The sequence below is a fragment of the Podarcis muralis genome, chromosome 18 (genome assembly GCF_964188315.1).
Source record: "Podarcis muralis chromosome 18, rPodMur119.hap1.1, whole genome shotgun sequence".
Classification (NCBI taxonomy): Eukaryota; Metazoa; Chordata; class Lepidosauria; order Squamata; family Lacertidae; genus Podarcis; species Podarcis muralis.
Window position 1 is genome coordinate 13215075 of NC_135672.1, and position 25579 is coordinate 13240653.

The window sequence follows — 25579 nt, forward strand, 5'->3', positions numbered from 1 at the left end:
GGGGCAGAGTGGCCATAGAGCTAGGTGAAGCCTAGAAGGGCCTCGGAGGGGGGGGCAGAGTGGCCATAGAGCTAGGTGAAGGGTAGAAGGGCCTCGGGGGGGGGGGCAGAGTGGCCATAGAGCTAGGAGAAGGGTAGAGGGGCCTCGGGGGGAGGGAGCAGAGTGGCCATAGAGCTAGGTGAAGGGTAGAAGGGCCTCGGGGGGGGGCAGAGTGGCCATAGAACTAGGTGAAGGGCCTCGGGGGGGGGGCAGAGTTGCCATAGAGCTAGGAGAAAGGTAGAGGGGCTTCGGGAGGGGGCAGAGTGGCCATAGAGCTAGGAGAAGGGTAGAGGGGCCTCGTGGGGGGGGGGCAGAGGAGCCACAGAGCTAGGAAAGGGGTAGAGGGGCCTCGGGGGGCAGATTAGGGGGAAGGGAGGACCACAGAGCTATGAAAAGTAGAGGGGTCTCAGGGGCAGAATAGGGGGAAGAGGGGACCACAGAGCTGTGAAAATGTAGAGGGGTCTTGGGGGCAGAATAGGGGTAGAGGGGCCTCAGAGCTATGAAAAGTGTAGAGGGGCCTGAGAGGTAGGAAAGGGTAGAGGAGCAATAGAGCTAGAAAAGGGTAGAGGGGTTTCAGAGGTGGGAAAGGGGCAGAAGGGCCACAGCGCTCTACCCCTTTCCTACCCCTGAGGCCCTTCTACAGTTTCCTACCTCTATCGTCTCTTACGGCCCTTTCCCTACCCAGAACCCATGACTGTAAACCTCTGATTGTGTCTGCGTGCGTGTGTTCCTCTTCCCTTTTCTTATCTCCCACTCCTTCCGTCTCCACCTCTCTTCCCACTCCCTCCTCCCCTCTCTACTGCTCCTCTCCGCCCGGGCCGCTCTAGCCCTCTCCCTCTTCTCTCCCCTTTCCCCCCTCCTTCCGGCTTCCCCCTCCTCCCTCCCATCCGGTCTTTCTTTGTTTTGGTCCGGTCCCTTTTCCCTTCCGGCCTCCTCCCTCTCCCCTCGCCAGAAAGGTTCCGCCTGCTTTCCTTTCCCCGCCTACCCTCAAGACATTTCGCGACGCGCTGCTGCGTGGTGACGCGAGCGCGCGGCCGGGCTCCGGAGCGTGCGCGCGGCCGCGGGGCTGTGGGGAGGCGGAGCCGCGCCAACATGGCGGCGGGGGGCGGCGGCGGCGGCCGGGGGAGCAGCAGCAGCAGCAGCGGCGGGCCCAGGATGGGGGGCAGGATGGGGGGAGCGGCGCCCCCCGCCTCGGAGAAGCTCCCCGTCCACGTAAGTCCGGGGGGAGCGGGCCACCCCCCCAAAGACAGAGGAGTGGGGCCTTGAACACCCCCCGATATGGGGTGGGGTCTCCCTCTTGGGGGTCCCCCTTTCCTGCAAGGGGGGGCTGAATAGCCACAGAGACACCCCCACCCCCCCTCTGCCCTCCTGCAGCTCTGGCTAGGGAAAAGACACCCCCCCCCCAAAAAAAGGAAGGCTGCATTGGCAGGGAAAGACCTGAACACCAAAATGCCCCCCCCCCCCAGGAAAAAGGGAAGGTTTCCTGAGCTCTCCTCCTTTGCAAGAGGGGGGGGGAATAAGGATGAGTTTCTGGCACTCTCTTCTCCATGCAGGGAGAAGTTTGCAAAGAGGTCTGGAGAACCGGCACGTACCTTGGCTTTTCTTCTTTTTGTTTTTAATCGATTTTGTGATTTTTAGGTTGTGGGTTTACAGGGTTGCCTGCCCTGAGTGTCTGCTGCTTCTTCTTATTATTCCTGGATGCATGCATTAGATGAGCTCCCCACCCCATTGAGCCCATTATTATTAATAGCTGCATGCCTTAGATGACCCCATCCAATTGAGTATATTGTGATTATTATTATTGTTATGATCAATAATAGCTGCATGCAATAGACCATCCCCCATTGCAGACTTCCTTGCCAAAGCCCCTTTACTTTCTTCCCCAAACACCCCCTCCATATCCTTTGCGTTATTATATTGTTGTAAACACCTCAGCCTAATACTTCCCCCTCCTGTTTTTTCTTTCCATCTAATAATAATAATAATAATAATAATAATAATAATAATAATAAATAGCTGCACGCATTGCAAGTCCATTGCAGACTTCCTTGCAAAAAGCCCCTTTGCTTTCCCCCCCCCAAACAACCCCCTTCCATTTCCTTTGCATTATATTGCTGTATGGAAACACCCCCCACCCTAAAACTTCCTCCTCTCCAGTTTTTCGTTTCCACCCCCTAATAATAATAATTGTTATTACTATACACCGCCCATCTGACTGGGTTGCCTTGGCCTCTCTGGGCGGCTTCGAGCAAATTACAAAACATTGAAACATCGGTAAAGCATCAGACATTGAAAGCTTCCCTAATGCACCCCAGTCCCTTTTCGGTAGGTAAATGTGTGGGTGTGTTTAGAATCACAGAATGGTAAATTTGCAAAGGACCCCAGAGGGTCATCCAGCCCAACCCACTGCAACGCAGGAAACCTTTTGCCAAACTCAGGCCTCGAACCCACAACTCTTGCGAAGCCTTCGAACTCGCCTCTCGCTTTCTCCTTGCTTCCCAGCCCTCTCCTGTTGCTCTGCAATATGGATAATGCAGCCCTCCTTTCTTTGCCGCCCCCCAAGTTCCTCTACATTGGTTTGCATCCAATGTTCTACTCGAGGTAGGACCCCCCCCCCTAAAATTAATGGGACCAAGCAAGTTATGCCCATTCATTTCAACGGTGCGACTCTTGAGTATTAAGTCGTTTGGGATGCAACCCAAATTATGTATATACCCGCATTAAAAGGCACTCATTGGCGAAGCTTCCTGCAATACCACTTGGAAATTCAGCTTTCAAGTAGTTTAAAAAAAGGGGGGGGGCACCTTTAATTAGATATGGCTAAATGTTGCGTCCCTGCGTCCATGGAATTATTTCAATTCAGTCCCGTAGGGAGAATTCGGTGTTTGAAACAGCTGATGGGGACATATTGTGGTTGTTGCTGTTAAACATATGCAGCAAACCTATAATTTATGTGGGGAGTTGCGTTCTGGGGGGGGGGGTCGGGCCCCAAGCCGAAACTGCATATAGTCAGGACGTATTGGGGTTCAAGGGTGGGTGAGATTGCCAAAGGCGGCTGTTATTTTTATTCTGATTATGTATTTTGTGGTTTCCTAGCCTGATTTTATTCTGTGATCCTCCCCGAGACCTGTGGGAATAATAATAATAATAATAATAATAATAATAATAATAATAATAATATCATCAGCTCCCCTCCCCTGGAAACCCACCCATTTTCCACCCTACCCTTTTATTTATTTTGTAGTTTTGCATTTTTAAAATTGCGCATATAGCTGAATCATGCACAAGTCGAGCGTGCGTCAATTGCGGGATTTAGCGTTTAAAACGCTGGGTTTCCCCCCCTTAGTCTTTCTGTTTTACTTTTTCTGTATCGCAAACCCCCTCTGAAGGCCTGGCCCCACTTTCCTGGGAGTAAGCCCCACAGTAGGACCTGCCGCAGAGTAGGCGCGGCTGCTGCCAAGCCGCAAGAACGCTGATCCGGGTAAATACAGTCGCCAGAGAAGCGATCCCGGACCGTAAAGAATAAGAGATTTTCAGCTTAATGCGCATAGATATATTTCCTCCCCCCCCCCACCTCAAAATGCAGATGTAGCTGCAGAGAGCGGACCGATTTATCTGCCAGCTTCTTGCACGTTTGATCTGGATTACTTCCAGACCGATCCTGCGAGCACTTACTCAGCAGTCCGCGGCCGCCATAGAGGGGGGCTGGCTTGGCGAGGATTTGGGGGTGAGGATTTGCAGCCTCGTAAGAGGGGGCCTGGGGGGGGCAAGAGGCAGGTTTGGTTTGGGGCTCCCCCGGGAAGGGGAAGCCGAAGCCTAGCAGGCAGAAGGGGCTGCATTTCGGGGTCTCTGAACACATAAAAGGGGGCAGCCACCCCACAGCCCTGTTTGAAAGCAGAGGCTGCTCTCTCCCCGAATCCCTGCAGGGCCTCAGAGCTGTTCCCCCAGGCCTTTGGCCAGTCTGACCCCCTCTTTCTGCAGTCCTCATAGCACTCTAGCCCAATGGTTGCCATTAAATTGATTCTCAATTGATTTGAGAATGTATTTCAATTACCGTATTTTTTGCTCTATAAGACTCACTTTTCCCCTCCTAAAAAGTAAGGGGAAATGTGTGTGCGTCTTATGGAGCGAATGCAGGCTGCGCAGCTATCCCAGAAGCCAGAACAGCAAGAGGGATTGCTGCTTTCGCTGCGCAGCGATCCCTCTTGCTGTTCTGGCTTCTGAGATTCAGAATAATTTTTTTCTTGTTTTCCTCCTCCAAAAACTAGGTGCGTTTTATGGTCTGGTGCGTCTTATAGAGGGGAAAATACGGATAACTGATTGTGATTTTATGTAAACTGTGTTATTTTTACTGTGGTTAGCCGCTCTGAGCCCGGCTTCGGCTAGGGCGGGCGGGATATAAATCAAATTTTATTATTATTATTATTATTATTATTATTATTATTATTATTATTCGGGCATGGGTACTGGGAGATGCCGTTGGCGGCTGAACCCGCACCCGGAGCCTCTGAGCCACAGCGACCCACGGAGCCCGGTTCCTTGCCACGGGTGGGGCTGGCTGTCAGCGGGGCCCACGGAGGTCAGGGCCCCTCGATGCCTTCCCCTAAAATAATTCTCCCGCAGGTGGAAGACGCCCTGTCTTACCTGGACCAGGTGAAGATCCGCTTTGGCAGCGACCCGGCCACCTACAACGGATTCCTGGAGATCATGAAGGAGTTCAAGAGTCAGAGGTAAAAGGTTCGGAGGGGTCGGGGCCCCTCTCCCCATCTTTACGCAGCCCCCCCAACCCAGGAAGCGCCCCAGCCAGCAGCGGATTTCCCCCCCCCCCCCCCCCAGTGTTACCTTGGAACATTTTCTCTTCTTTTATATTTAATTTTTTTCTTTTTTACCAGCAACCAAACACAGTGAACCCCCCCAAGCGGCTGATGCATTGGGTATACATAATCAATAATAACATATTCATAAATCTGGCGTTGGATTTTTAAACCGGAGGGTGGAAACAAGGGGAACGGGAATCGCACCCAAGTTGGGGGACCCATGCCTCTTCGTTGCCCATCGAACACCGCCCAAAATCTCCCACCCTCATATTGGGTCCTGCCTTGTTGATTTAAATCAAATCGTTAGTCCGTAAGGCTCGATTGAAATCATTATTTTCTTTACAGAAAGACTCGTTCTTGCTGGCATCGTCTTAATATTTACAGATGAAGTTTTCGTTTTTGGGATAATCGATTTTCAGGGTCGTTTTTACAGCTCTTATCAAAAATGACCGATTTGGTTGTACTATACATAGATAGATAATTATGAAATTATGGGGAGGTTTAATAAGTTAACTCAGTGCTTTTTTTCCTTAAAAAAATGTTCAGGGGTGCTCTCATTTTCCTACTCATATTGAAATGCTGCCCCTCAGTGAGGCCAAACTTAGATTCACAGAATATTTAGGGGAATGCGTCCCCTCCCCAGGAAAAAAACCCACTGAGTTAACTGTGTACATTTGGACAACTTTTCTGCTCTACTTTATTGGAAGGAGAAAAACAATCATTTCCTTAATAGCAATTTGGACAATTTGTTTACCTAAAACAATGACGTTATAGCGTATGTATCCATGTTTGCTAACTGATGTGGCTAAACAATTAAAAAAGACAAACATGAAAAACTTAAAACAAATCCTTATTTCCTGACAAATAGCCTTTGGACTATAATGTAACTTGGAACAGAAAAACTTCAGAAATGTTTTTCCTCCCAAAGCATTTTATTTTAAAAATCCGATTTAAATGAGGGGGGGGGATTGTTTGTTTGTTTTTAATTTTTAAATCATTGATTTTTTTTTTATCCCCCCTTCTCCTAACCACCCCCTTGTCTTCAGCATCGACACCCCCGGCGTCATCCGCCGCGTCTCGCAGCTGTTCCACGAACACCCTGACCTCATTATCGGCTTCAACGCCTTTCTGCCTTTGGGCTACCGGATCGAGATCCCCAAAAACGGGAAGCTGAGCATCCAGGCGCCTCTGGCCGGCCAGGTTAGACCAGGAAGCGGGCTTGGGGTGTTTTTTTTTTTACGATTTCCGCTCATTCCTACGGGGAGATTTATTCCCACCCCCAACCCCCTTTAAAAAAAATCTTTTTTATTCAATTTTACACTACACATTTAAATTCAAGCAGCCGACTTAATCGTCAGCGTTCCCTGAATCTTTAGACTTCACTCTGGCCTTCCATGGTTAATCATTTTCAGTCTTTTATGATAATATTAATAATAATAAATTTTATTTATACCCCACCCTCCCCGGCCAGAGCCTGGCTCAGGGCGGCTAACACCAATAAAATCACAGTAAAAACATAATAGGGGGGAAAGGGGAGGGGGAAGAAAAGGGAAAAAAACCCTTCAATTTAAAATACAGGTTAAAATGCAGTTTAAAATGCAGCCTCATTTTAAAGTAGCTGATAAATCAAGACCATAAAGGGAGGGAAACATAAGGGTCAGACCGAGTCCAAACCAAGGTGAGAAAAGGTTTGCTGACCCCTGGTCTCAGCGCAGGACAAGGAGCAGCTGACAGAGGAAGGGGCAGGTGGGTGCAAGAGTTTCATCATCATCATCATAAACAACTTTTATTTATATCCCGCCCTCCCCGGCCAAAGTCGGGCTCAGGGTGACGAACATCAGACACATATCATTTGTAGAAAATCAAGCAATAATTAAATTAACTCCGAAAAACAGGTCCAAATCAAATAGAAGGGACCTTGGGGTCGTCTAGTCCAGCCCCCCCCCTCCCGCAACACGGGAGCAAGGCGACGAGGAGCACCCAGGCGGAAGGGCAGCTGCTTTCACACACGCACACACACCCGTGTTCAGCCGCTGCTGACACCCAGGTCCCGCTCTCCTCCTAGGTGTCCCTGGACCCCGTCCAAAGCTCCCTCTCGGGCTCCGGCCTCATCCTGCACTACTGCCAGGAGAACGCCCACAACCACGGCGACTGCCCGGAGGACTTCTGCCACCAGCAGCCCCACCAGCAGCCGCAGCAGCAGCAACAACAGCCCTGCAAGGACGACTGCCGGCTGCAGGTGCCTCTGGAGTCGGACTCGGTGGAGTTCAACAACGCCATCAGCTACGTCAACAAGATCAAGACCCGCTTCCTGGACCACCCCGAGATCTACCGGTCTTTCCTGGAGATCCTTCACACGTACCAGGTGAAAGGTCTCCTCTCTCCCCACGGCGTTCCGGGGTCAGGAAACAAACCCCCCCCGCAAAATATAACCCTGGTTGGTGCGCGTGGTCTGTGGGCTGCCTCGCCCTACCTGGAAATAAGTTGCCACCATTTTATTTTATTTTAGGTTTAGTTTAAGTTTAATTTAGTATCTAGTTTTTTTTAGTGTTTAGTTTAGTTTAGTTGTTCATTTCCACAGCAAACATTACATATCAAAAGCAAAACGAAAGATAAACTAATCTTACGTTAGATATTCTGAGGAACGGCTAAGGGAGCTGGGCATGTTTAGCCTGGAGAAGAGGAGGTTAAGGGGTGATATGATAGCCATGTTCAAATATATAAAAGGATGTCACATAGAGGAGGGAGAAAGGTTGTTTTCTGCTGCCCCAGAGAAGCGGACACGGAGCAATGGATCCAAACTACAAGAAAGAAGATTCCACCTAAACATTAGGAAGAACTTCCTGACAGTAAGAGCTGTTCGACAGTGGAATTTGCTGCCAAGGAGTGTGGTGGAGTCTCCTTCTTTGGAGGTCTGTAAGCAGAGGCTTGACAACCATATGTCAGGAGTGCTCTGATGGTGTTTCCTGCTTGGCAGGGGGTTGGACTCGATGGCCCTCGTGGTCTCTTCCAACTCTATGATTCTTAGACTTAAGAAAGCTATTACAATATACATAATTAAACGGTCAAGAAATCTAGGATAAATGTGTATTGTTTAAAAGAAATAAAAGAAGAGAGAGAAAAGAAAGAGGGGGAAAAGAGGGATAATGAAAAATGCACGACGACAAAACCAAAAAATGAATAAAACTAAAACTACCTACCGAACAAAAAGCAGTGTTTAGTTAATTCAAAGCAGTACCAGGGTATTCTGTTCATGAAGCCCCCATGCCTCAATGCTGACCCCTTTCTCCCTCCCTCTCTCACTTCTCAGAAAGAACAGCTGAGCACCAAAGGCCGCCCTTTCCGGGGCATGTCGGAGGAGGAGGTCTTCACCGAAGTGGCCAACCTCTTCCGGGGCCAAGAGGACCTGCTCTCCGAATTCGGACAGTTCCTCCCCGAGGCAAAGAGGTCTCTGGTACGTGGCAGGAGGGGGGGCACCGGCGGCCGGGAAACCCCCTGAGAACACGGGGAGATGCTGTCGGGGACAGAGCCTGGGACCCCCCTCCCTGCAAAGGAGTGTCGGGGTGTCCCCCTGCTGCTGCCCCTCGTCCCTCTCTCCTTCCTCCTTCGCCTGCTCTCTGAGGCTCCTCCATCTTCCTCCGCAGTTCACGGGGAACGGGCCCTGCGACGCCAACAACATCTCCAAACTCGAGCATGAGAAGCACGTGGAACACAGTAAGAAACGTTCCAGGCCCCTGTTGCTTCGACCCGTGCCCGGCCCGGCCAAGGTATCCGACCCGGACGCGGAGGCGGGTGGGCTGGGGAGGGGTGGGGGGACAGAGGAGCCTGCCAGGGGCTCAGGTGGGCCGCGGGGGGGTTGACGCGTTGTTTCCAGGGGAGCCTGGCGGGTTTCAGCAGGGTCCACTCAGGGTGGGCAGGTTGGGCTATTGAGCAGCGCCAAGCCCCGCTCGTGAAACACGGAAGCGTGCTCACACGAGCCCACACGGACGTGCGTGTTTCCTCCCCCCCGCAGAAGAAGATGAAGCTTCGGGGGACGAAGGACCTCTCGGTGGCGGCGGTGGGCAAGTACGGCAGCCTGCAGGAGTTCTCCTTCTTCGACAAGGTGGGTCGTCCGGCACGGAGGCCGGGTGTGTGTGAGCAAATTTCAGATTTAGATTTCTGTGGAAACTGTTCCCCATTTGGTTATGTATTTTTTTGGTGTGGTTTATTTATTGTTCTTAACTTTCATAATTATGTACCGTATTTTTCGCTCTATAAGACGCACCAGACCACGAGACGCACCTAGTTTTTGGAGGAGGAAAACAAGAAAAAGAATATTCTGAATCTCAGAAGCCAGAACAGCAAGAGGGATCGCTGCGCAGTGAAAGCAGCAATCCCTCTTGCTGTTCTGGCTTCTGGGATAGCTGCGCAGCCTGCATTCGCTCCATAAGACGCACACACATTTCCCCTTACTTTTTAGGAGGGGAAAAGTGAGTCTTATAGAGAAAAAAATACGGTAAATCTTGTCACGCTGCAAGCCGCCTTGAGCGTTGTTTTTTTAACTGTGGAAAGGTGGCATACAAATGATGATGATGAAAAGGCGTGGGGGGGGCACAGCGGAGGGCCCCTGAACCTCCAACGTCCATGATCCTGCCAAAGGAGGGGGGGCAGACAAGCCTTTCCTCCCTGAGACCCCAGAGCAGTCAGTCAGGACTGGGGGGGGGGCTTTCGCAGCCCTGCCTGGAACAAGGCAGAACAGCCATTTGCCAGGGACGCTCTTGTTGCGGATCCTGCATGGCTTGGGGACAGGCTTGGGGTCCCTCCTGGCTCTGCAAGTGGGTGCTCTAACCACTGAGCTACCCAGCCCCATGGTGCCCCCTCCCATCCCCGGCTGGTTCTTCCGCTCAGGTGCGGCGAGTCCTGAAGAGCCAGGAGGTGTACGAGAACTTCCTTCGGTGCATCGCCCTCTTCAACCAGGAGCTGGTCTCGGGCTCCGAGCTTCTCCAGCTGGTCACCCCCTTTCTGGGGTAAGTGGGGGCTGCGTTGAGTTGGGGGGCTGCGGGAGGGTCCTCCATCTCCCTTGGGGGAAAGGCAGGCAGGGGCTAATCCTGGTAGCCAGACAGAAGCGGACAGCTTCCTCTTGGTCGGCTTGGCGAGGAGGGAGGGAGGGAGAACACTGTCCCCTCCCAAATTTTCAGGAGAAAACTTCCACACACACCCCAACTTTCCCAGAAAACACCTTGCCTCTCCCAGATTTTCCAGTTTCCTTGTCGTTTGTGTTTACGTATGGCTTTTCACTTGGGAAAGCGACGTCTCAAAGCAAATTTACACAGAGCTTGCCGATCAGAAGGTCGGCGGTTCGAATCCCCGCAGTGACGGGGTGAGCTCCCGTTGCTCGGTCCCTGCTCCTGCCAACCTAGCAGTTCGAAAGCACGTCAAAGTGCAAGTAGATAAATAGGTACTGCTCTGGCGGGAAGGTAAACGGCGTTTCCGTGCGCTGCTCTGGTTCGCCAGAAGCGGCTTAGTCCTGCTGGCCGCATGACCCAAAGCGAGATAAGCACCGCAACCCCAGAGTCGGCCACGACTGGACCTAACGGTCAGGGGTCCCTTTACCTTTACCTTACCCCAATATATTTACGTTAAGAGAGCCTAAAACCCCCGGTGTGCGAAAGAAAGCAGAAGTAGGTGGGAATAGCCAGAACCGAACCTTCAGGGGCAAATTTCCAAGTTGGTTGTCTTCTAAAAAGGCTCCATTTCTCGACAGAGTCACTGCCTGCCCTCTCTGGTTTCGCGCCGAAAACGTCAGCTCGGCTGCACATAAAACACCCCAGATTTTTGTTCTCCCTTCTCCCCCATGCCCACTTTTGACAAGTAACAATTCTGCCCCTCGGTTAAGAAACCTTGCGTTCATTCCCGTCCCTCCGCTCGTGAGTTTCTTTAAGATATAGCAGAGCCCGCAGGCAAAACGTCGGCAGTTCGGTGCCCGTTGGCTGCGCCTTCCCCCAGTTTTCCGATTCGAATCCCCGCTGCACCTCCATGGGGTCCGGCCGCATGAAGCCCACCTTTCCCCCTCCTCACCTCCCTTCCTGCAGGAAATTCCCGGAGCTCTTTGCTCAGTTCAAGTCCTTCCTGGGGGTGAAGGAGCTCTCCTTCGCCTCCCCCATGGCGGACCGCTCGGGGGACGGCGTCTGCCGCGAGATCGACTACGCCTCCTGCAAGCGCATCGGCTCCAGCTACCGGGCCCTGCCGAAGACCTATCAGCAGCCCAAGTGCAGCGGCAGGACGGCCATCTGCAAAGAGGTAGGCCGGGGGCGATCGGCAGAAGGAAGGCAGCGGCGGTGGGGCGTCCCGGCGACTCCCCTGGACTGAGGGCGCCCCCTCTCGCCCCCGCAGGTGCTGAACGACACCTGGGTCTCCTTCCCCTCCTGGTCCGAGGACTCCACCTTTGTCAGCTCCAAGAAGACCCCCTACGAGGAGCAGCTGCACCGGTGCGAGGACGAACGCTTTGAGGTGGGTGCTTCCGGCGACGTGGGCAGGCTCGGGGCCCCTGCTTGGGGGGCGGAGGGCCCCAGGTCCTTCCTCAAGGATGGCTCAATCCCTGGGGGGTGTCAGGCTTCAGGGAAACTGCTTCCACTTTGGCCGTGCATAACCCTTCAAACCCTAAACAGCCTCGGCCCAGTAGACCTGAAGGAGCATCTCCACCCCGGACACCAGGGTCCCTCTCCCAAGGGCCTTCTGGCGGTTCCCTCACTGCAAGAAGCAAGGTTACAGGGAACCAGGCAGAGGGCCTTCTTGGTGGTGGCGCCCGGCCTGTGGAACCAGATGTCAAGGAAAGAAACAAATTGCCAGACTTTTATAAGACATCTGAAGGCAGCCCTGTTTGAGGAAGTTCTTAATGTTTGAAGTTTTATTTTGTTTTTAGTGTTCTGTTGGGAGCCACCCAGAGTGGCTGGGGAAACCCAGTCAGATGGGCGGGGTATAAATATTATTATTATTATTATTATTATTATTATTATTATTATTACCACCACCAAAGCAATTATTGTCCCTTGCCATTTTAAGAGTGTTTAATGATCACAGCAAAAGAACAACGCAGCCATTCTCGGAGTGAAGGCACTCTCAATTAAGCTTCCCTCCTACTTCCTCCGGAGTCATGCAACATTCATTCCCTCTTTGAGCATGCAAATTCTTTCATGCAATATTCCTTCCCTCTTTGAGCATGCAATATTCCTTCTCTGTTTGAGCATGCAATATTCTTGCTGCTGCCTCCAAATACGTAAATGAACCAACTCTTTTGCTATATCCGTTTCCATAATCCCTAAAAAGAAAAGATTGGGGGGGGGGTGTTGTTGGCGCCATCTTTAAACATATTTTTTCATCTCCTCATCCTGGGGCATCTGGGGCCACCATGAGGGCAGGAAGCTGCCAAGTTCATTTTTCTCCCCGCGCTCCTGACCCTCACGTTGCTCCCTCTCCCCCCGCCCAGCTGGACGTGGTCCTGGAGACGAACCTGGCCACGATCCGGGTGCTGGAGAGCGTGCAGAAGAAGCTGAGCCGCATGTCCCTGGAGGACCAGGAGAAGTTCCGCCTGGACGACTGCCTGGGGGGCACCTCCGAGGTCATCCAGAGGCGCGCCATCTACCGCATCTACGGCGACAAGGCGCCCGAGATCATCGAGAGCCTCAAGAAGAACCCGCTCTCGGCCGTCCCCATCGTCCTCAAGAGGTCAGCCGTTCCAAAAACGACAGAAGCAACAAGAAATAAGTCAATAGATAATATTTTTTAAAAAGAGTGGGAATGTTTCAGCAATTGCTTAAGGAAACAAGGTTCCACCTCTTAAGATTTGGTTGTGTTTGGAATACAGTGGTAACTCGGGTTACATACACTTCAGGTTACAGACTCCGCTAACCCAGAAATAGTGCTTCAGGTTGAGAACTTTGCTTCAGGATGAGAACAGAAATCGTGCTCCGGCGGCGCGGCGGCAGCAGAAGGCCCCATTAGCTAAAGTGGTGCTTCAGGTTAAGAACAGTTTCAGGTTAAGAACGGACCTCCGGAACTTAACCCGAGGTACCGCTGTAACTCCATAAATAGGGATACATCGTTTCCGCATACCAAGACGAGGAGAAAATATTAAATACAGGGGAATTTTTTTAGTAAGGTGAAACGAACAAGGGAGATGGAAGTCTACCACATCACAATAAATAAAGTAAGGCTAGAGATTCAATCCGTACGTAACGGTATATATGAGCAAGGCCACGAAAGGACTGAATCATATTGAATTGCATCTAACGGACGGTGCAGATTGAATCTTTCTGATTTGATTTTGTTACTGTCTTTGTTTTGTCTTTTTCTTTCGTCTTCTTTTACCTTTTTCTTTTTGCCTATGTTGAGATGAAAGAGTCTGATGTCATTTGATCTATATAGAAGTTACCAATGTACGTATTTGCCATTTGTGTATTTATTTGTATATTTAAAAAACCCGGGGGGGGGGGCAAGGAGGGTGGTGGCCAGGTTGGGCTGTTCGCCCGCGTCTTCCCGCAGTCTCACCTTCGCCTCCTCTCCGTCCCGCAGGCTGAAGGCGAAGGAGGAGGAGTGGCGGGAGGCCCAGCAGGGCTTCAACAAGATCTGGCGGGAGCAGTACGAGAAGGCCTACCTCAAGTCCCTCGACCACCAGGCCGTCAACTTCAAGCAGAACGACACCAAGGCCCTGCGCTCCAAGAGCCTCCTCAACGAGATCGAGAGCGTCTACGACGAGGTGGGTGCGGGGGCCTCTCAGGGCCACACGCCCCCCTTGCATGGGAAGCTTCAAGGGTCGGCAGCAGAGGCGCCTGCCGGAATCTCCGGTGGCAGGGAGTTCCACAGGACAGGGCGGATGAAACTAGAGGCTTGGTTTCTCGCCGTCAGACGGGGCGATCTCAGCAACCGAGCCTGGCTGGGAGACCTCGGGTGCCCCCTGAGTCGCTCAGGGCTTTGCAAACTGATGGAGAGGAGCTTGGCCATGCCTTGGTCGTAGGGGGGGGGGGGCAGCCATTGCAGCTAGACTGGGGACTGGGAGCGGCCGCCGAGACCCTATAACACCAGTCCTGAAAGACCTGCATTGGCTCCCAGTACGTTTCCGAGCACAATTCAGAGTGTTGGTGCCGACCTTGAAAGCCCTAAACGGCCCAGTAGACCTGAAGGAGCTGTCCATGGAGGCGCAGGGCAATTCTGTGTCCAGGGCGGCTGTCTGCCAGCTCCATCTGGTACGCAGGATGAGACCCTCCCTGCCCACAGACTGTCTGGCCGGAGTGGTGCATGCTCTGGTTATCTCCCGCATGGACTACTGCAACGCGCTCTACGTGGGGCTCCCTTGGAAGGTGTCCCAGAAACTGCAATTAATCCAGAATGCGGCAGCTAGACTAGGGACTGGGGGCAGCCGCCAAGACCACATAACACCGGTTGTGAAAGATCTGCATTGGCTCCCAGTACGTTTCCGAGCACAATTCAAAGTGCTGGTGCTGACCTTTAAAGCCCTAAACGGCCTCGGCCCAGTAGACCTGAAGGAACATCTCCACCCCTATCATTCTGCCTGGACACTGAGGTCCAACTCCGAGGGCCTTCTGGCGGTTCCCTCCCTGCAAAAAGTGAGGTTCCAGGGAACCAAGCAGAGGGCCTTCTCGGTGGTGGCGCCCGCCATGTGGAACGCCCTCCCACCAGATGTCAAAGAGAAAAACAACTACCAGGCTTTTAGAAGACATCTGAAGGCAGCCCTGCTTAGGGAAGCTTTTAATGTTTGATCTTTTACTGTGTTTTTAATATTCTGTTGGGAGCTGGGGAAACCCATCCAGATGGGCAGGGTATATATAATAAAATGATTGTAGTAATCATTCCCTTAAACTGGTCCTTTCTTCGGTGTTTCTGAACAAAGGTTCATCCCTTTACGATACAGGAAACCGTGCTTTTCCTTGTATTTTAAAATGGGGTTTCAGCGTTTTTAGGGGTTTCTGAATGTTTTATGTAGATTTTCAGTTTCATCATTCTGTGTGGGATAACGGCAATAAAGATATCCTTGTCGTTGAGTCCATCTCTCTCTCTCTCTCTCTCGAACCTCCAGCACCAGGAGCAGCACTCTGAGGGACGGGGCGCCCTGAACGAGCCGCACCTCATCTTCGTCTATGAGGACCAGCAGATCGTGGAGGACGCGGCCGCGCTGGTGGGCTACTACGTCAAGCGCCAGCCCACCATCCAGAAGGAGGACCAGGCCACCATCTGGCAGATCGTCCACCGCTTCGTCCCCGACCTCTTCTTCTCCCAGCCCCCCGGCCACGACCCCCCGCCCCCCGCCCCGGAAGAGGCGCCCGAGGCCGGGAAAGGCAGCCCCAAGCGGGCCCCCGCCCCTCCGCCGGATGCCCGCGACTTGCGCAAAAGGGCTCCCCCGGCCGAGGACAAGCCGCTGCCCCCCTCCGCCCCGGAGGCAGCCCACGAGCTGCGGAAAAGGACGCCCCCCGCCGACGAGAAGCCGCCCGCCCCGGAGGGCCACGAGCTGCGCAAGAGGAACCCCCCTGCGCTCGCCAGGGAGAAGGGCGGCGGCGGCTCGGAGGGCGCAGCGGCAGGGGCGGCCTCTCCCCCCGCCCCGGCTGCCCCTTCCTCTTCCCGGCCGCGCCGCTCTCTGGACAACGTCTACGCCCTGTTTTTCGCCAACAACAACTGGTACTTTTTCTTGCGGCTGCACCAGACGCTCTGCTCCCGGCTGCTGAAGATCTACCGGCAGGCGCAGAAGCAGCTCCTGGAGTTCCGGGCCGAGAAGGAGAGGGAGAAGCTGCTCTGCGACGGCCGCAAGGAGAGGGCCAACGACCCAGCCATGGAGCTGCGCCTCAAGCAGCCCAGTAAGCAGGGCGGCGGGGGAGGAGGTCTGCGTTCGGCCAGGGACCGGGGAGGGGGCTGGCTCTCGGCTTCCGGCCCCCAGCGAGGCCAGGGAGGGGGAAAGGGGGTCGCGGAGGATGGGGGAAGGGGCCTCGCCGCTCGGCCCTCCTAGCTAGAAGCGGGCGGTGATTGCAAGTGTGCGGAACCGGTGTGGTGCTTGCTCCCGTTGCGCTGGCGGCAGCTGGAGACCTGCGACGTGGCACCAGCTATGATAATAATGGTAAGATTTAGTGGTGTCCGCCTCTTTGTGACCCCCTGGACCAGAGCACGCCAGGCCCTCCTGTCTTCCACTGCCTCCCGCAGTTTGGTCAAACCTTCGAGAACACTGTCCCACCATCTCGTCCTCCGTCGTCCCCTTCTCCTTGCGCCCTCCATCTTTCCCCACATCAGGGTCTTTTCCAGGGAGTCTTTTCTTCTCCTGAGGTGGCCAAAGTCTTGGAGCCTCAGCTTCAGGGTCTGTCCTTCCAGTGAGCACTCAGGGCTGATTTCCTTCAGAATGGAGAGGTTGGATCTTCTTGCAGTCCAGGGGACTCTCAAGAGTCTCCTCCAGCACCAGAATTCAAAAGCATCCGTTCTTCGGCGATCAGCCTTCTAGTGATAAGCTAGCCTAATGATAAGATAGGGTAGCTCCTTCTGTTCCTATTTACTCATGAGGACTAGAACCTTAGCTTGCCTTTAAGGGAAGAGCTGTCCCCAAGCAGTCGAGTGTCCTCCGTGCCCAGAAGGTGCCCGTTTCAATCTCCAGACATGGCTGGCAGTACACCCCTAAGTCTGAAAGCCCAGAGAGCTTCTGCCAGCCAGTGTGGACAACCCTGGGCTCGACAGACCGCTGATCTGATCCAATCTGAGGCAGTCTTCTCCTGCTGCTCGATGGCCACACTGCCTCCCCTACCCTCCAGTCTTGAGCAATCGCAGAATCCTAGAGTTGCAGATTCAAACGGGACCCCCAACGATCATCTATCCCAACCCCGCCACAGGCGCAGAATTCCTGACGGGTGGCTGGGGAATAGGAGCCCCGGCGTGTCGAGATACCGGGTGCCCCATCTCGGCACCCCACAGAGGGGTTTTGTGTCTCGTGTGTGTGTGTGTGCGTTCTTGCCAGGCGAAGTGGAGCTGGAGGAGTACTACCCGGCCTTCCTGGACCTGGTGCGAAACCTGCTGGACGGCAACATCGACCCCACCCAGTACGAGGACACCCTGCGGGAAATGTTCACCATCCACGCCTACGTCGGCTTCACCATGGACAAACTGGTGCAGAACATCGTCCGGCAGGTATCGGCCGCCTCCCGGGGGGTGGTAGGGGGCGCTGGTGTGCAGGGAGAGGCCCTGACCCCAAGGGGGTGCTGGACAGGAGTTGTGGGGGATAGAAGCCAACCGCAGCTGGGCCCCCTGCCCTGCTCCACACGGAGGAAAGAAGACCCCAGTGTTTGGGGAGCCTCTGTCTAGGACTTTCGAATCACAGAATTGCAGCGCAGTTTTTCTGGCAAAGGGTGTCTAAGGAGAGGACAGAAACGGCTGGGTTAAAAGCTGACCGGAAGCCCAGAGGTAGCGTTGATTTACAATGGGGGCGGAAGGGTTCGCAGGCTCGGGAGGACTGGCTCACAGATTTATGGACAGCTGATGACCAGGAAGTGGAAGGGGCAAGCAGACGATGAAACGGAAGAATTGTATAAAGAGGTGGGGGATATATAGCTATTGTTGTTTAGTTGTTTAGTCGTGTCCGCCTCTTCGTTTCCCCCTGGACCAGAGCACGCCAGGCCCTCCTGTCTTCCACTGCCTCCCGCAGTTTGGTTATATAGCTATTAATGATCTATTAACGTGCCATTAAGGTAAGGTGGGGAACATGCAGGAGAAAAGTTTCTGAGGAGATACAGAAGGTGTTTGAAGAATTTGCACTAATAATAATAATACTTGGTAATGGTCACTGGTTGCATTACCTGGGCATCCTGGCCGCTCTTTTGTCATGGTAAATACTTCAATTCCTGAATCCAGCTCACAACCTCACCCTATTCATACCCAAACGCGCCCTTAAGACAGGCTTTGCAAGCGACAATCATAATAATAATTTATCTATACCCCGCCCATCTGGCAATGGGAAGGTTTTCCCCATTTGCAGAGGAATATTTGAGGTCATTGGGAGAGTTCAAATGGCTTCAGGATTGCTCTCCTGTACTATTCCGGGTGCATGGTTCATATGTTTAGATATGTGTGCTGTCAGGGGTTCAGGAGCAGAGGGACAGGAAAGGGAGGAATTAGAGACCGAGGGAGAGGAATCCGAGGGAGAGGTCAGCGATGATAGCCGTCCGAGGTCTCTAAGTCTCTCCAGCGAATCAGAGGATTCACAGAAAGGGGCTCCCGTGGTCAGAGCTAGGGGGTTGCCAGAGGGAACACCTCAGGAAGGAGGGGCCAGAGGGGACTCGGAGAGCAGCAGCTGGAAATCGGGACCAGCTTCCCCACCGGAGAGCAGTAAGGGGGAGGAGCCCCAGGCATCGGCAGCAGGCAGCTTTCCGTCAGCGGAAGGACATGAGTCAGGGTTAGCCACGCCTGCATCAGAGAGCGAGGAAACGGTCAAAAGGAAGGTCAGGGGCAGCGCGCGCGCGCCAAGTTCAAATGTGCGAGAGGGTGGCGCAATGAGCAGCCCGGATAGGGAGCCAGGTCCCAAAGCCCGCCGAAGAGAGGGGGAAGAGTCCGAAGGGTCCGCCTCCGAGGCGTCCAGGAAGGAAGGCACCCCGGGGGGTAGTAGGACCCAGAGGCGGAAGGAGAAACGAAGAAGGTGGAGTAAGGCTAGAGTCTTAAACTGGGGTACAGGGGGCGGAGACTCAGACGAGGCTTCGCTGGTCTAGGGTCTAGACGTAGAGACGCACGCTAGGGCTTGAAAATGGAAACTAAACTTCAATAAAGACTTTTGTACAGTTCTACTGGCTAGCGTTGGTCCTCTGTGAGCTGGGACCGGGAGGCAGTCTCTGACATGTGCTTTTAAGAGTTTTTATTTTATATTTGATACCTTAAAATTCTGACCACGTCCCCCTGGCTCCAGCTGCACCACCTGGTGAGCGACGACGTCTGCCTGAAGGTGGTGGAGCTCTACCTGGGCGAGCGGAAGCGAGGGGCGGCCGGCGGCAACCTGTCCTCCCAGTGCGTCCGGGCGGCCAAGGAGACCAGCTACCAGTGGAAGGCGGAGCGGTGCATGGCGGACGAGAATTGCTTCAAGGTGCGGGCACCCCTGCCCTCCACCCTCTGCGGCTCGGCTTGTCCGGAAGTGGGGGGAAGTCGGCCACGGCGGTGGGGCGGGGAGAGACCCCTGGAACGCTGCTGGCAGCGGGAGGATGGAGGGGGCGCCTCTTGCGGCCGGAGCGCATGGGTGTGAACGCCTGCCTCCTCTCCCCGCAGGTGATGTTCCTTCAGAGAAAGGACCAGGTGATCATGACCATTGAGTTGCTGGATACAGAGGAGACCCAGACAGAAGATCCCCTGGAAGTCCAGGTGATTCCCGGCCTCCCTATCACGCGCGCCGTGAGATCCCGCGCTGATGGGGGTGTGGAACCCGCGTCCGGTTGCGTCAGCCTTTGCGCATCGCGTCCCACTGGGTGGGCCGCAAACCACAGGCAGCCTCCCTTGCGCTTCGCTTCTGCTGTTGGGAAGACTGAAAACAACAAGGACAACAGTTTTATTGTTTATGCCACACCCATCTGGCTGGGTTGGCCCCGGTTTAGCTTGGCAGCTGCAATCCCTGGTTTTGCATTACAGCCGCAAGCCCTGGTTTAGTGTGGCAGCCGCAAGCCCCGGTTTAGTGTGGCAGCCGCAAGCCCTGGTTTAGTGTGGCAGCCGCAAGCCCTGGTTTAGTGTGGCAGCCGCAAGCCCTGGTTTTGCATTACAGCTGCAAGCCCCGGTTTAGTGTGGCAGCCGCAATCCCTGGTTTTGCATTCCAGCCGCAAGCCCCGGTTTAGTGTGGCAGCTGCAAGCCCTGGTTTAGTGGTGCAACTGCAACCCCGCATTTAGCATGGCAGTTGCAATCCCCGGTTTAGCACTGCGGCCTCAATCCTTGGTTTAGCGTTGCAATTTCAATCCCCGGTTTAACACCGCAGCCGCAAACCCCGGTTTAGCTTGGCAGCTGAACTGATGCAGCAATTTGCTGCTCCCCAGCCGACCTGCGTTTCGTCCGTGCCTTCCTGCTCCCGGTTCACGCGGGGTGGGCTAGCGCGGACCAAACCACAAACCCTGGTTTGACCCCCGGGTGTCCAGCTGGTGCCCCCAAACCTCGTGAGTGTTGCCCTCCCCTTTGCTTCCTGCCTTTTCCTCTCTCCTCCAGCACTTGGCCAACTACGTCGAGCAGTATGTGGGGGTGGAGGGGACCCCCAGCGGCCAGAACGAAGGCTTCCTCCTGAAACCCGTCTTCCTGCAGAGGTGAGGGACCCTCCGGCGCTCGAGGGGGCCGGGTCTTGCTCCTGCCTCCAGAGCAGGGACTCGGGGGGTGGGGTGGGCAAAGGTGGCATCCCTCTCTCCCTCCTGCCTCTCTCCTGCCCCCCAGGAACCTGAAGCAGTTCCGGCGCTGGCAGTGCGCCCAGGTGCAGGCCGCCCGAGACAAGGCCCGGGGCTCCTGGAAGCAGCTGGTGGGGGTGGAGAGCGCCTGCAACGTCGACTGCAAGTTCAAGCTCAACACGCACCGAATGCTCTTCGTCATGAACGCGGAGGATTACATGTACCGGCGGGGGGCCCTGGGCCGCGCCAGGCAGGTGGGTCGCAAGGGGGTCTGTTTCCATTTACCTTTACAGCGGTACAGTCTCAACTGGGGCCAGGGCCTTTTCAGTACTGGCCCCGACTTGGTGGAACGCTCTGTCCCAAGAGACCAGGGCCCTGGGGGACTTGACATCTTTCCGCAGGGCCTGCAAGACAGAGCTGTTCCGCCTGGCCTTTGGTTCGGACTCAGTCTGACCCTTATGTTTCCCTCCCCTTATGGCCTTGAACTATGGGCTACTTTTAAAATGAGGCTACAATTTAAATTTTAACCCATATTTTAAACCCCCCATTATGTTTTTACTGTAATTTTACTGGTGTTAGCTGCCCTGAGCCCGGCTCTGGCTGGGGAGGGCAGGGTATAAATAAGAAATAATAATTATTATTATTATTATTTACCTTGGTTCCCAAACGGCTTGGCTCCCGAACAAATCGGCTCCCAAACGCTGAAAACCAGGAAGGAAGCGTTCCGGTTTAAGAACGCTTTTCGGAAGCCAAACGTCCAACGCGGCTTCCAGTTGGGTGCAGCCAATCGGAAGCCGCGCCTTGGTTGTCGAACCGTTCTGGAAGCCAAACGGACTCCCGGAACGGATTACGTTCGACAACCGCTGTATAAAATTTACACTCATCCCTTTTATTATTATTAAGTTTATAGACCGCTCTATACCTGGAAGTCTCAGGGCGGCTCACAGAAAAGATTGCAACCTATATAACAAACTTTTTCAGCAGGGGGCCGGTCCACTGTCCCTCAGACCTTGTGGGGGCCGGACTTCTGGAAAACGTCCAAAAACACTTCTGGGTTTTGGGTGTTTGGGAACCAAGGTACCACTGTAAATACCCGGGGAGAGCATCCCATGGGCAGGGAGCCACTGCGAAAAAGGCCCTGTTCTGGACCTCTTGCAGAAGAGGTACATGGAGAAGGACCTTGGGTGGTGAGTTCAGGTCCAGCTCCCCGGCTCAAGGGGATTTCCGCCAGTGACCCTCCCCTCTCTCTCTCTGGGCAGGCGCAGCCGTCGGTCTTGCTGCGCTACCACCGGCGCTTTGAGGCCTGGCACCTGGGCTGGCTGAGTCGGCACGCCGGGCGCGAGGCCTCGGAGCTGGTCCAGGACTGGCTGATGGGCGACGACGAGGAGGACCTGCTGCCCTGCAAGACCACCTGCGAGACGCTCAGCGTCCACGGCGTCCCGGTCAACCGCTACCGCGTCCAGTACAGCCGCCAGCCGGCCTCCCCCTGAACCCCTTTTCTCCCTCCAGCCGGGGGGGGGGGAAAGGTGGGTGTCCTGCAGCCAACCCCACCCCTGGTATTTATCCGACCAGCTTTGCGGGGGGCAAAGTGTCGTTTTCTCCGTTTGGTTTCTGACTTTGGGGGACGGGGGGGCGGCTCGTTTGGGGCGCCCTCCCCGCATGGCACGGGACGGACTTGGGGGGGGGTCTTCCCAGAGCTCTCCAGTCCTCGGACTGTTTTGTTTTTGCCTGGGAGGGGGGGCCAAGGATGTGAAGGGCAAGGAGGGACCCTGGGGACTCTTTCGGATGCCCTCCCCACGTGGGGGGGGGGGTTGCGGGGGTTTGGCAATGCCCAGAGCTCTCCAGGCCTCGGATGGGGACCCAGGAGATAAAACAGAGCCCCCCCCACCACTGCCAGGCCTTTCTCCCGACCCCCCCACCCCAGCCCCATCGGTCACTGTGCGGTGAGCACTTCCTATCGCCCAAACGCGAGGCCTTGTGAGAAGCAAAGGGGGCTTTCCTTTCTAAGCCCCCCTCTTCCCGCCCCACGGACTGTGTGGCCTTTTTGGTGCAAAAAATAAAAGCTGTCCTCTTGTGTGCGGTTGGGGGGGGCAGGTGGCCCAGCCCACCTGGAAGGGGGGGCGTCGTCTCTCGCCGTGGGCACTTTGTGGCCCATCCCGGCTGTGGGCTGCTCCTCCCCCCGCCACTTCCAAGACGCTCCAGGGGTTTATTTCTTGGGGTCCCAAAGTGGGGGGAGGCCGTTGCCCTGAGTTTTGGGGGGGGCTTGGTTTCTCTGTTTCCTTTGCGAGATAATCTTGGGGGTGGGGTGGGGGACTCTGTTGTCCTTTTATTTCTCTCTCTCTGTGCCCCCCCTCCAAATTTGGCCACGGAAGACACACTTGTGTATGTGGTTTTGGGGGGGTCTGCCCCTCCCCTCCTCTCTCTCCCTCCAATCACTGCCAAGGAATGGAAGACCCCCCCTAAAAGGAAATTGATTGGTTCAAACCTCCCTGCCAAAAAATATCAGACCCCCCTCCACCCTCCTTGTACTCCAGGAAGGCTCCCCCCCATCCCCATATCTCCCCCCCCCCACATACCTGCTGTTCTCCCAAGCAGAGGGAGGGGGGACCGACTGTGCCAAAATCTCTCTTAACGAAACGATGACTTAAATGGTAGCTTTGTGGCTTAACGTGTCGTTTTTCTTTTCTTTCTTTTTTTAATTGGGGGGCCATTGTGAGGTTTGGAGGGGGGGAGAAACCCTGCTCTCCCCAGCTCCCCCCCCCCCAACTCTTCCTACTGGCCATATTTCTTCATCCCATTGTTTTTAAAAATAAATAAATTCAATTTAATTTATAATCTGGGCGGGCAAAGCGTCCATCTCTCCAAGGGGGGGGGGCGTCAGCAAGGCAACGGGGGGGGGGTGCTTCCGGAAGCCGGGAAAGATCTGTCCGTAGCAGAGAACCCGAGAGACAATGCTTCTGGGTTTCTTTCTTCTAAATTTCAATTTTTATTTCTTCTCCGAAGGATCTCTCTTCCTTCTCTTCTTCCTCTATCCCCCCCCCCACCGCACCCCCCCCCGGCTTCCTTCCACCGCCTTTGTATTTGCTTTTGCCAACTCTTTGAATGTAGTTTTTAAAAGAAATTATTTATTTGCACATCAAGTAAAAAATAAAATATTAATTTTGAAAACGCCAGAGGCTCCCTCGTGTTCTTCCTTCCCCCGCGGAACAGGCGGTGGGGCCCCCGTGCGAGGGGCGTAGGTCGCCCAAGGGCCCCCTTCTGGAGACCGAGTGCAGTGTTCCCATTCCCAGCCCTTTAGGGGAGATGGGTTCTGTGTGCGAGTTCCCAGAGGGAGAACCCGATCTCTGCACAGACAAGACGGGGAAACAGTCGCACCAGTTTAAGGGGGAACGTCCAGGAAGAGTATTAGTGGCCGTGACGGTGAACCTTTTACAGACCGAGCGCCCAGACTGCAACCCAAAACTCACTCCGTTATCGCAAAGTGCCAACCCGGCAATTTAACCCGAATACTGAGCTTTTAATTTAAGGGGGAAAACCAACTCACATATTAACATCTTTTGCCTAAAAAGAAACACACACACAATAACAGAGCTTCCAATTACCATATTTTTCGCTCTATAAGACGCACCAGACCACAAGACTCACCTAGTTTTTGGAGGAGGAAAACAAGGAAAAAAATATTCTGAATCTCAGAAGCCAGAACAGCAAGAGGGATCGCTGCGCAGCGAAAGCAGCAATCCCTCTTGCTGTTCCGGCTTCTGGGATAGCTGCGCAGCCTGCATTCGCTCCATAATACGCAGACACATTTCCCCTTGCTTTTTAGGAGGGGAAAAGAGAGTCTTATAGAGCAAAAAAATACGGTATACAAACACACTTTTTATTGAAAGGCAAAAGTTTGCATCTGGCATGCTTTGGAACAGTTAATACAATTTTTGCTTTTGTATGCACGCTGGTCATTTGTCACGCTTTCAGAACGGACGCTGCTGTCCTTCGTCGTTCCTCTTCGTCTTCTCAAGTGTTTCACGCAGGGCACGGGATTTATTTTATAGAGCTTTCTTGAAGTTCCAATAGCCCCCTCTCCAGATTTCCTCAATCTAACCAGTCTAAGCCGGAAAGACCAAGGTGGTCACACCGGACTTGATCTGGAGAAGGAAGAAAACACAGGGTTGTCGCCGTCTCACGGAACCGTAAAAATCTGTCGAACTCAGTGCTGGGGTGACGGTGGCACGTGTACCCACGGAGAGGTCTCCGAGTGCCCCATCTGGCGCACGTGCCATAGGTTCGCCGCCACCGATTTAAGGGGCTGCCTGGCCCCAAAGCTCTCCCCCACACGCGGGGGTCTCCCGTGCCACACGCGGGCTGCTATCTGCCGCCAGAAGTTTCCTCTTTCTTTCTCTGCATTTGAGGTCATTTCCTAGCGCTTATCAGCACCAGAAAAACAAGCCTTTGTGGGGACGCAAGGATGTTTATAACAAGGGGGCTGGGAGAGCTGCGGCTGGTCTCCATCCCTCGCCAATATGCCCTTGGAGACAGCCTGCGGAAGGACGCTGCCTCGGGGCCCTCACCCCTTTGGGAACTGCACCCAGCGCCACTTCTGAGCCATTGCCATCGCTCAGGGGCAGAACAAATAATTATACATACTTTATCAACCGCCTGAGAAAAATACAAATCATTAAACAAAGCCACAGAGACCTGCGAACTACCCAGCCTAAAATGGACTTTGTAATGTCTGGTTTCAATAGATTTTTCAAATGTGGCGCTGTGGGTAAAAGCCTCAGCGCCTAGGGCTTGCCGATCGAAAGGTTGGCGGTTCGAATCCCCGTGGCGGGGTGCGCTCCCGCTGCTCGGTCCCAGCGCCTGCCAACCTAGCAGTTTGAAAGCACCCCCGGGTGCAAGTAGATAAATAGGGACCGCTTACTGGCGGGAAGGTAAACGGCGTTTCTGTGTGCTGCGCTGGCTCGCCAGATGCAGCTTTGTCATGCTGGCCACGTGACCCGGAAGTGTCTCCGGACAGCGCTGGCCCCCGGCCTCTTGAGTGAGATGGGCGCACAACCCTAGAGTCTGTCAAGACTGGCCCGTACGGGCAGGGGTACCTTTACCTTTTAATGTCTGGTTTCAATAGATTTTTCAAATGCTTAACTCGAGTCTTTTAGATAAGTTCATGAAGATGCCAACAAAAGCTAAGTTCGGTGTTATTCACAATACCGAGAGATGCTAGCGGAGTTGTAGATAGAAGTTAATAAAGTTGTAGACGACAGGGTGCCGGTGTTTTGCACGTTTCGCCCTGGCAGTCCAAGTAATCAATCTACAGCTCCACTAGCATCTCTCGGTATTGTGAATAACTTACCAGAGGGGCATGCGCC

At 54.1% G+C, this 25579-nt stretch overlaps 1 protein-coding gene across 1 annotated transcript; it reads left to right on the top strand.

Annotated features, from left to right (window-relative positions):
- The first annotated feature begins 1095 nt into the window (after positions 1–1095).
- Positions 1096–22095, top strand: SIN3B (SIN3 transcription regulator family member B). The gene is made up of 19 exons (XM_028713443.2): positions 1096–1251; positions 4663–4769; positions 5903–6056; positions 6922–7221; positions 8167–8310; positions 8501–8623; positions 8869–8958; positions 9744–9862; positions 10928–11135; positions 11229–11345; positions 12322–12560; positions 13407–13590; positions 14929–15700; positions 16840–17009; positions 18775–18948; positions 19128–19220; positions 20047–20141; positions 20266–20470; positions 21476–22095. Exons 1-19 carry the CDS (start codon positions 1132–1134, stop codon positions 21704–21706), a joined length of 3645 nt encoding a protein of 1214 aa, XP_028569276.2. The 5' UTR covers positions 1096–1131; the 3' UTR covers positions 21707–22095.
- Positions 22096–25579: the final 3484 nt, after the last annotated feature.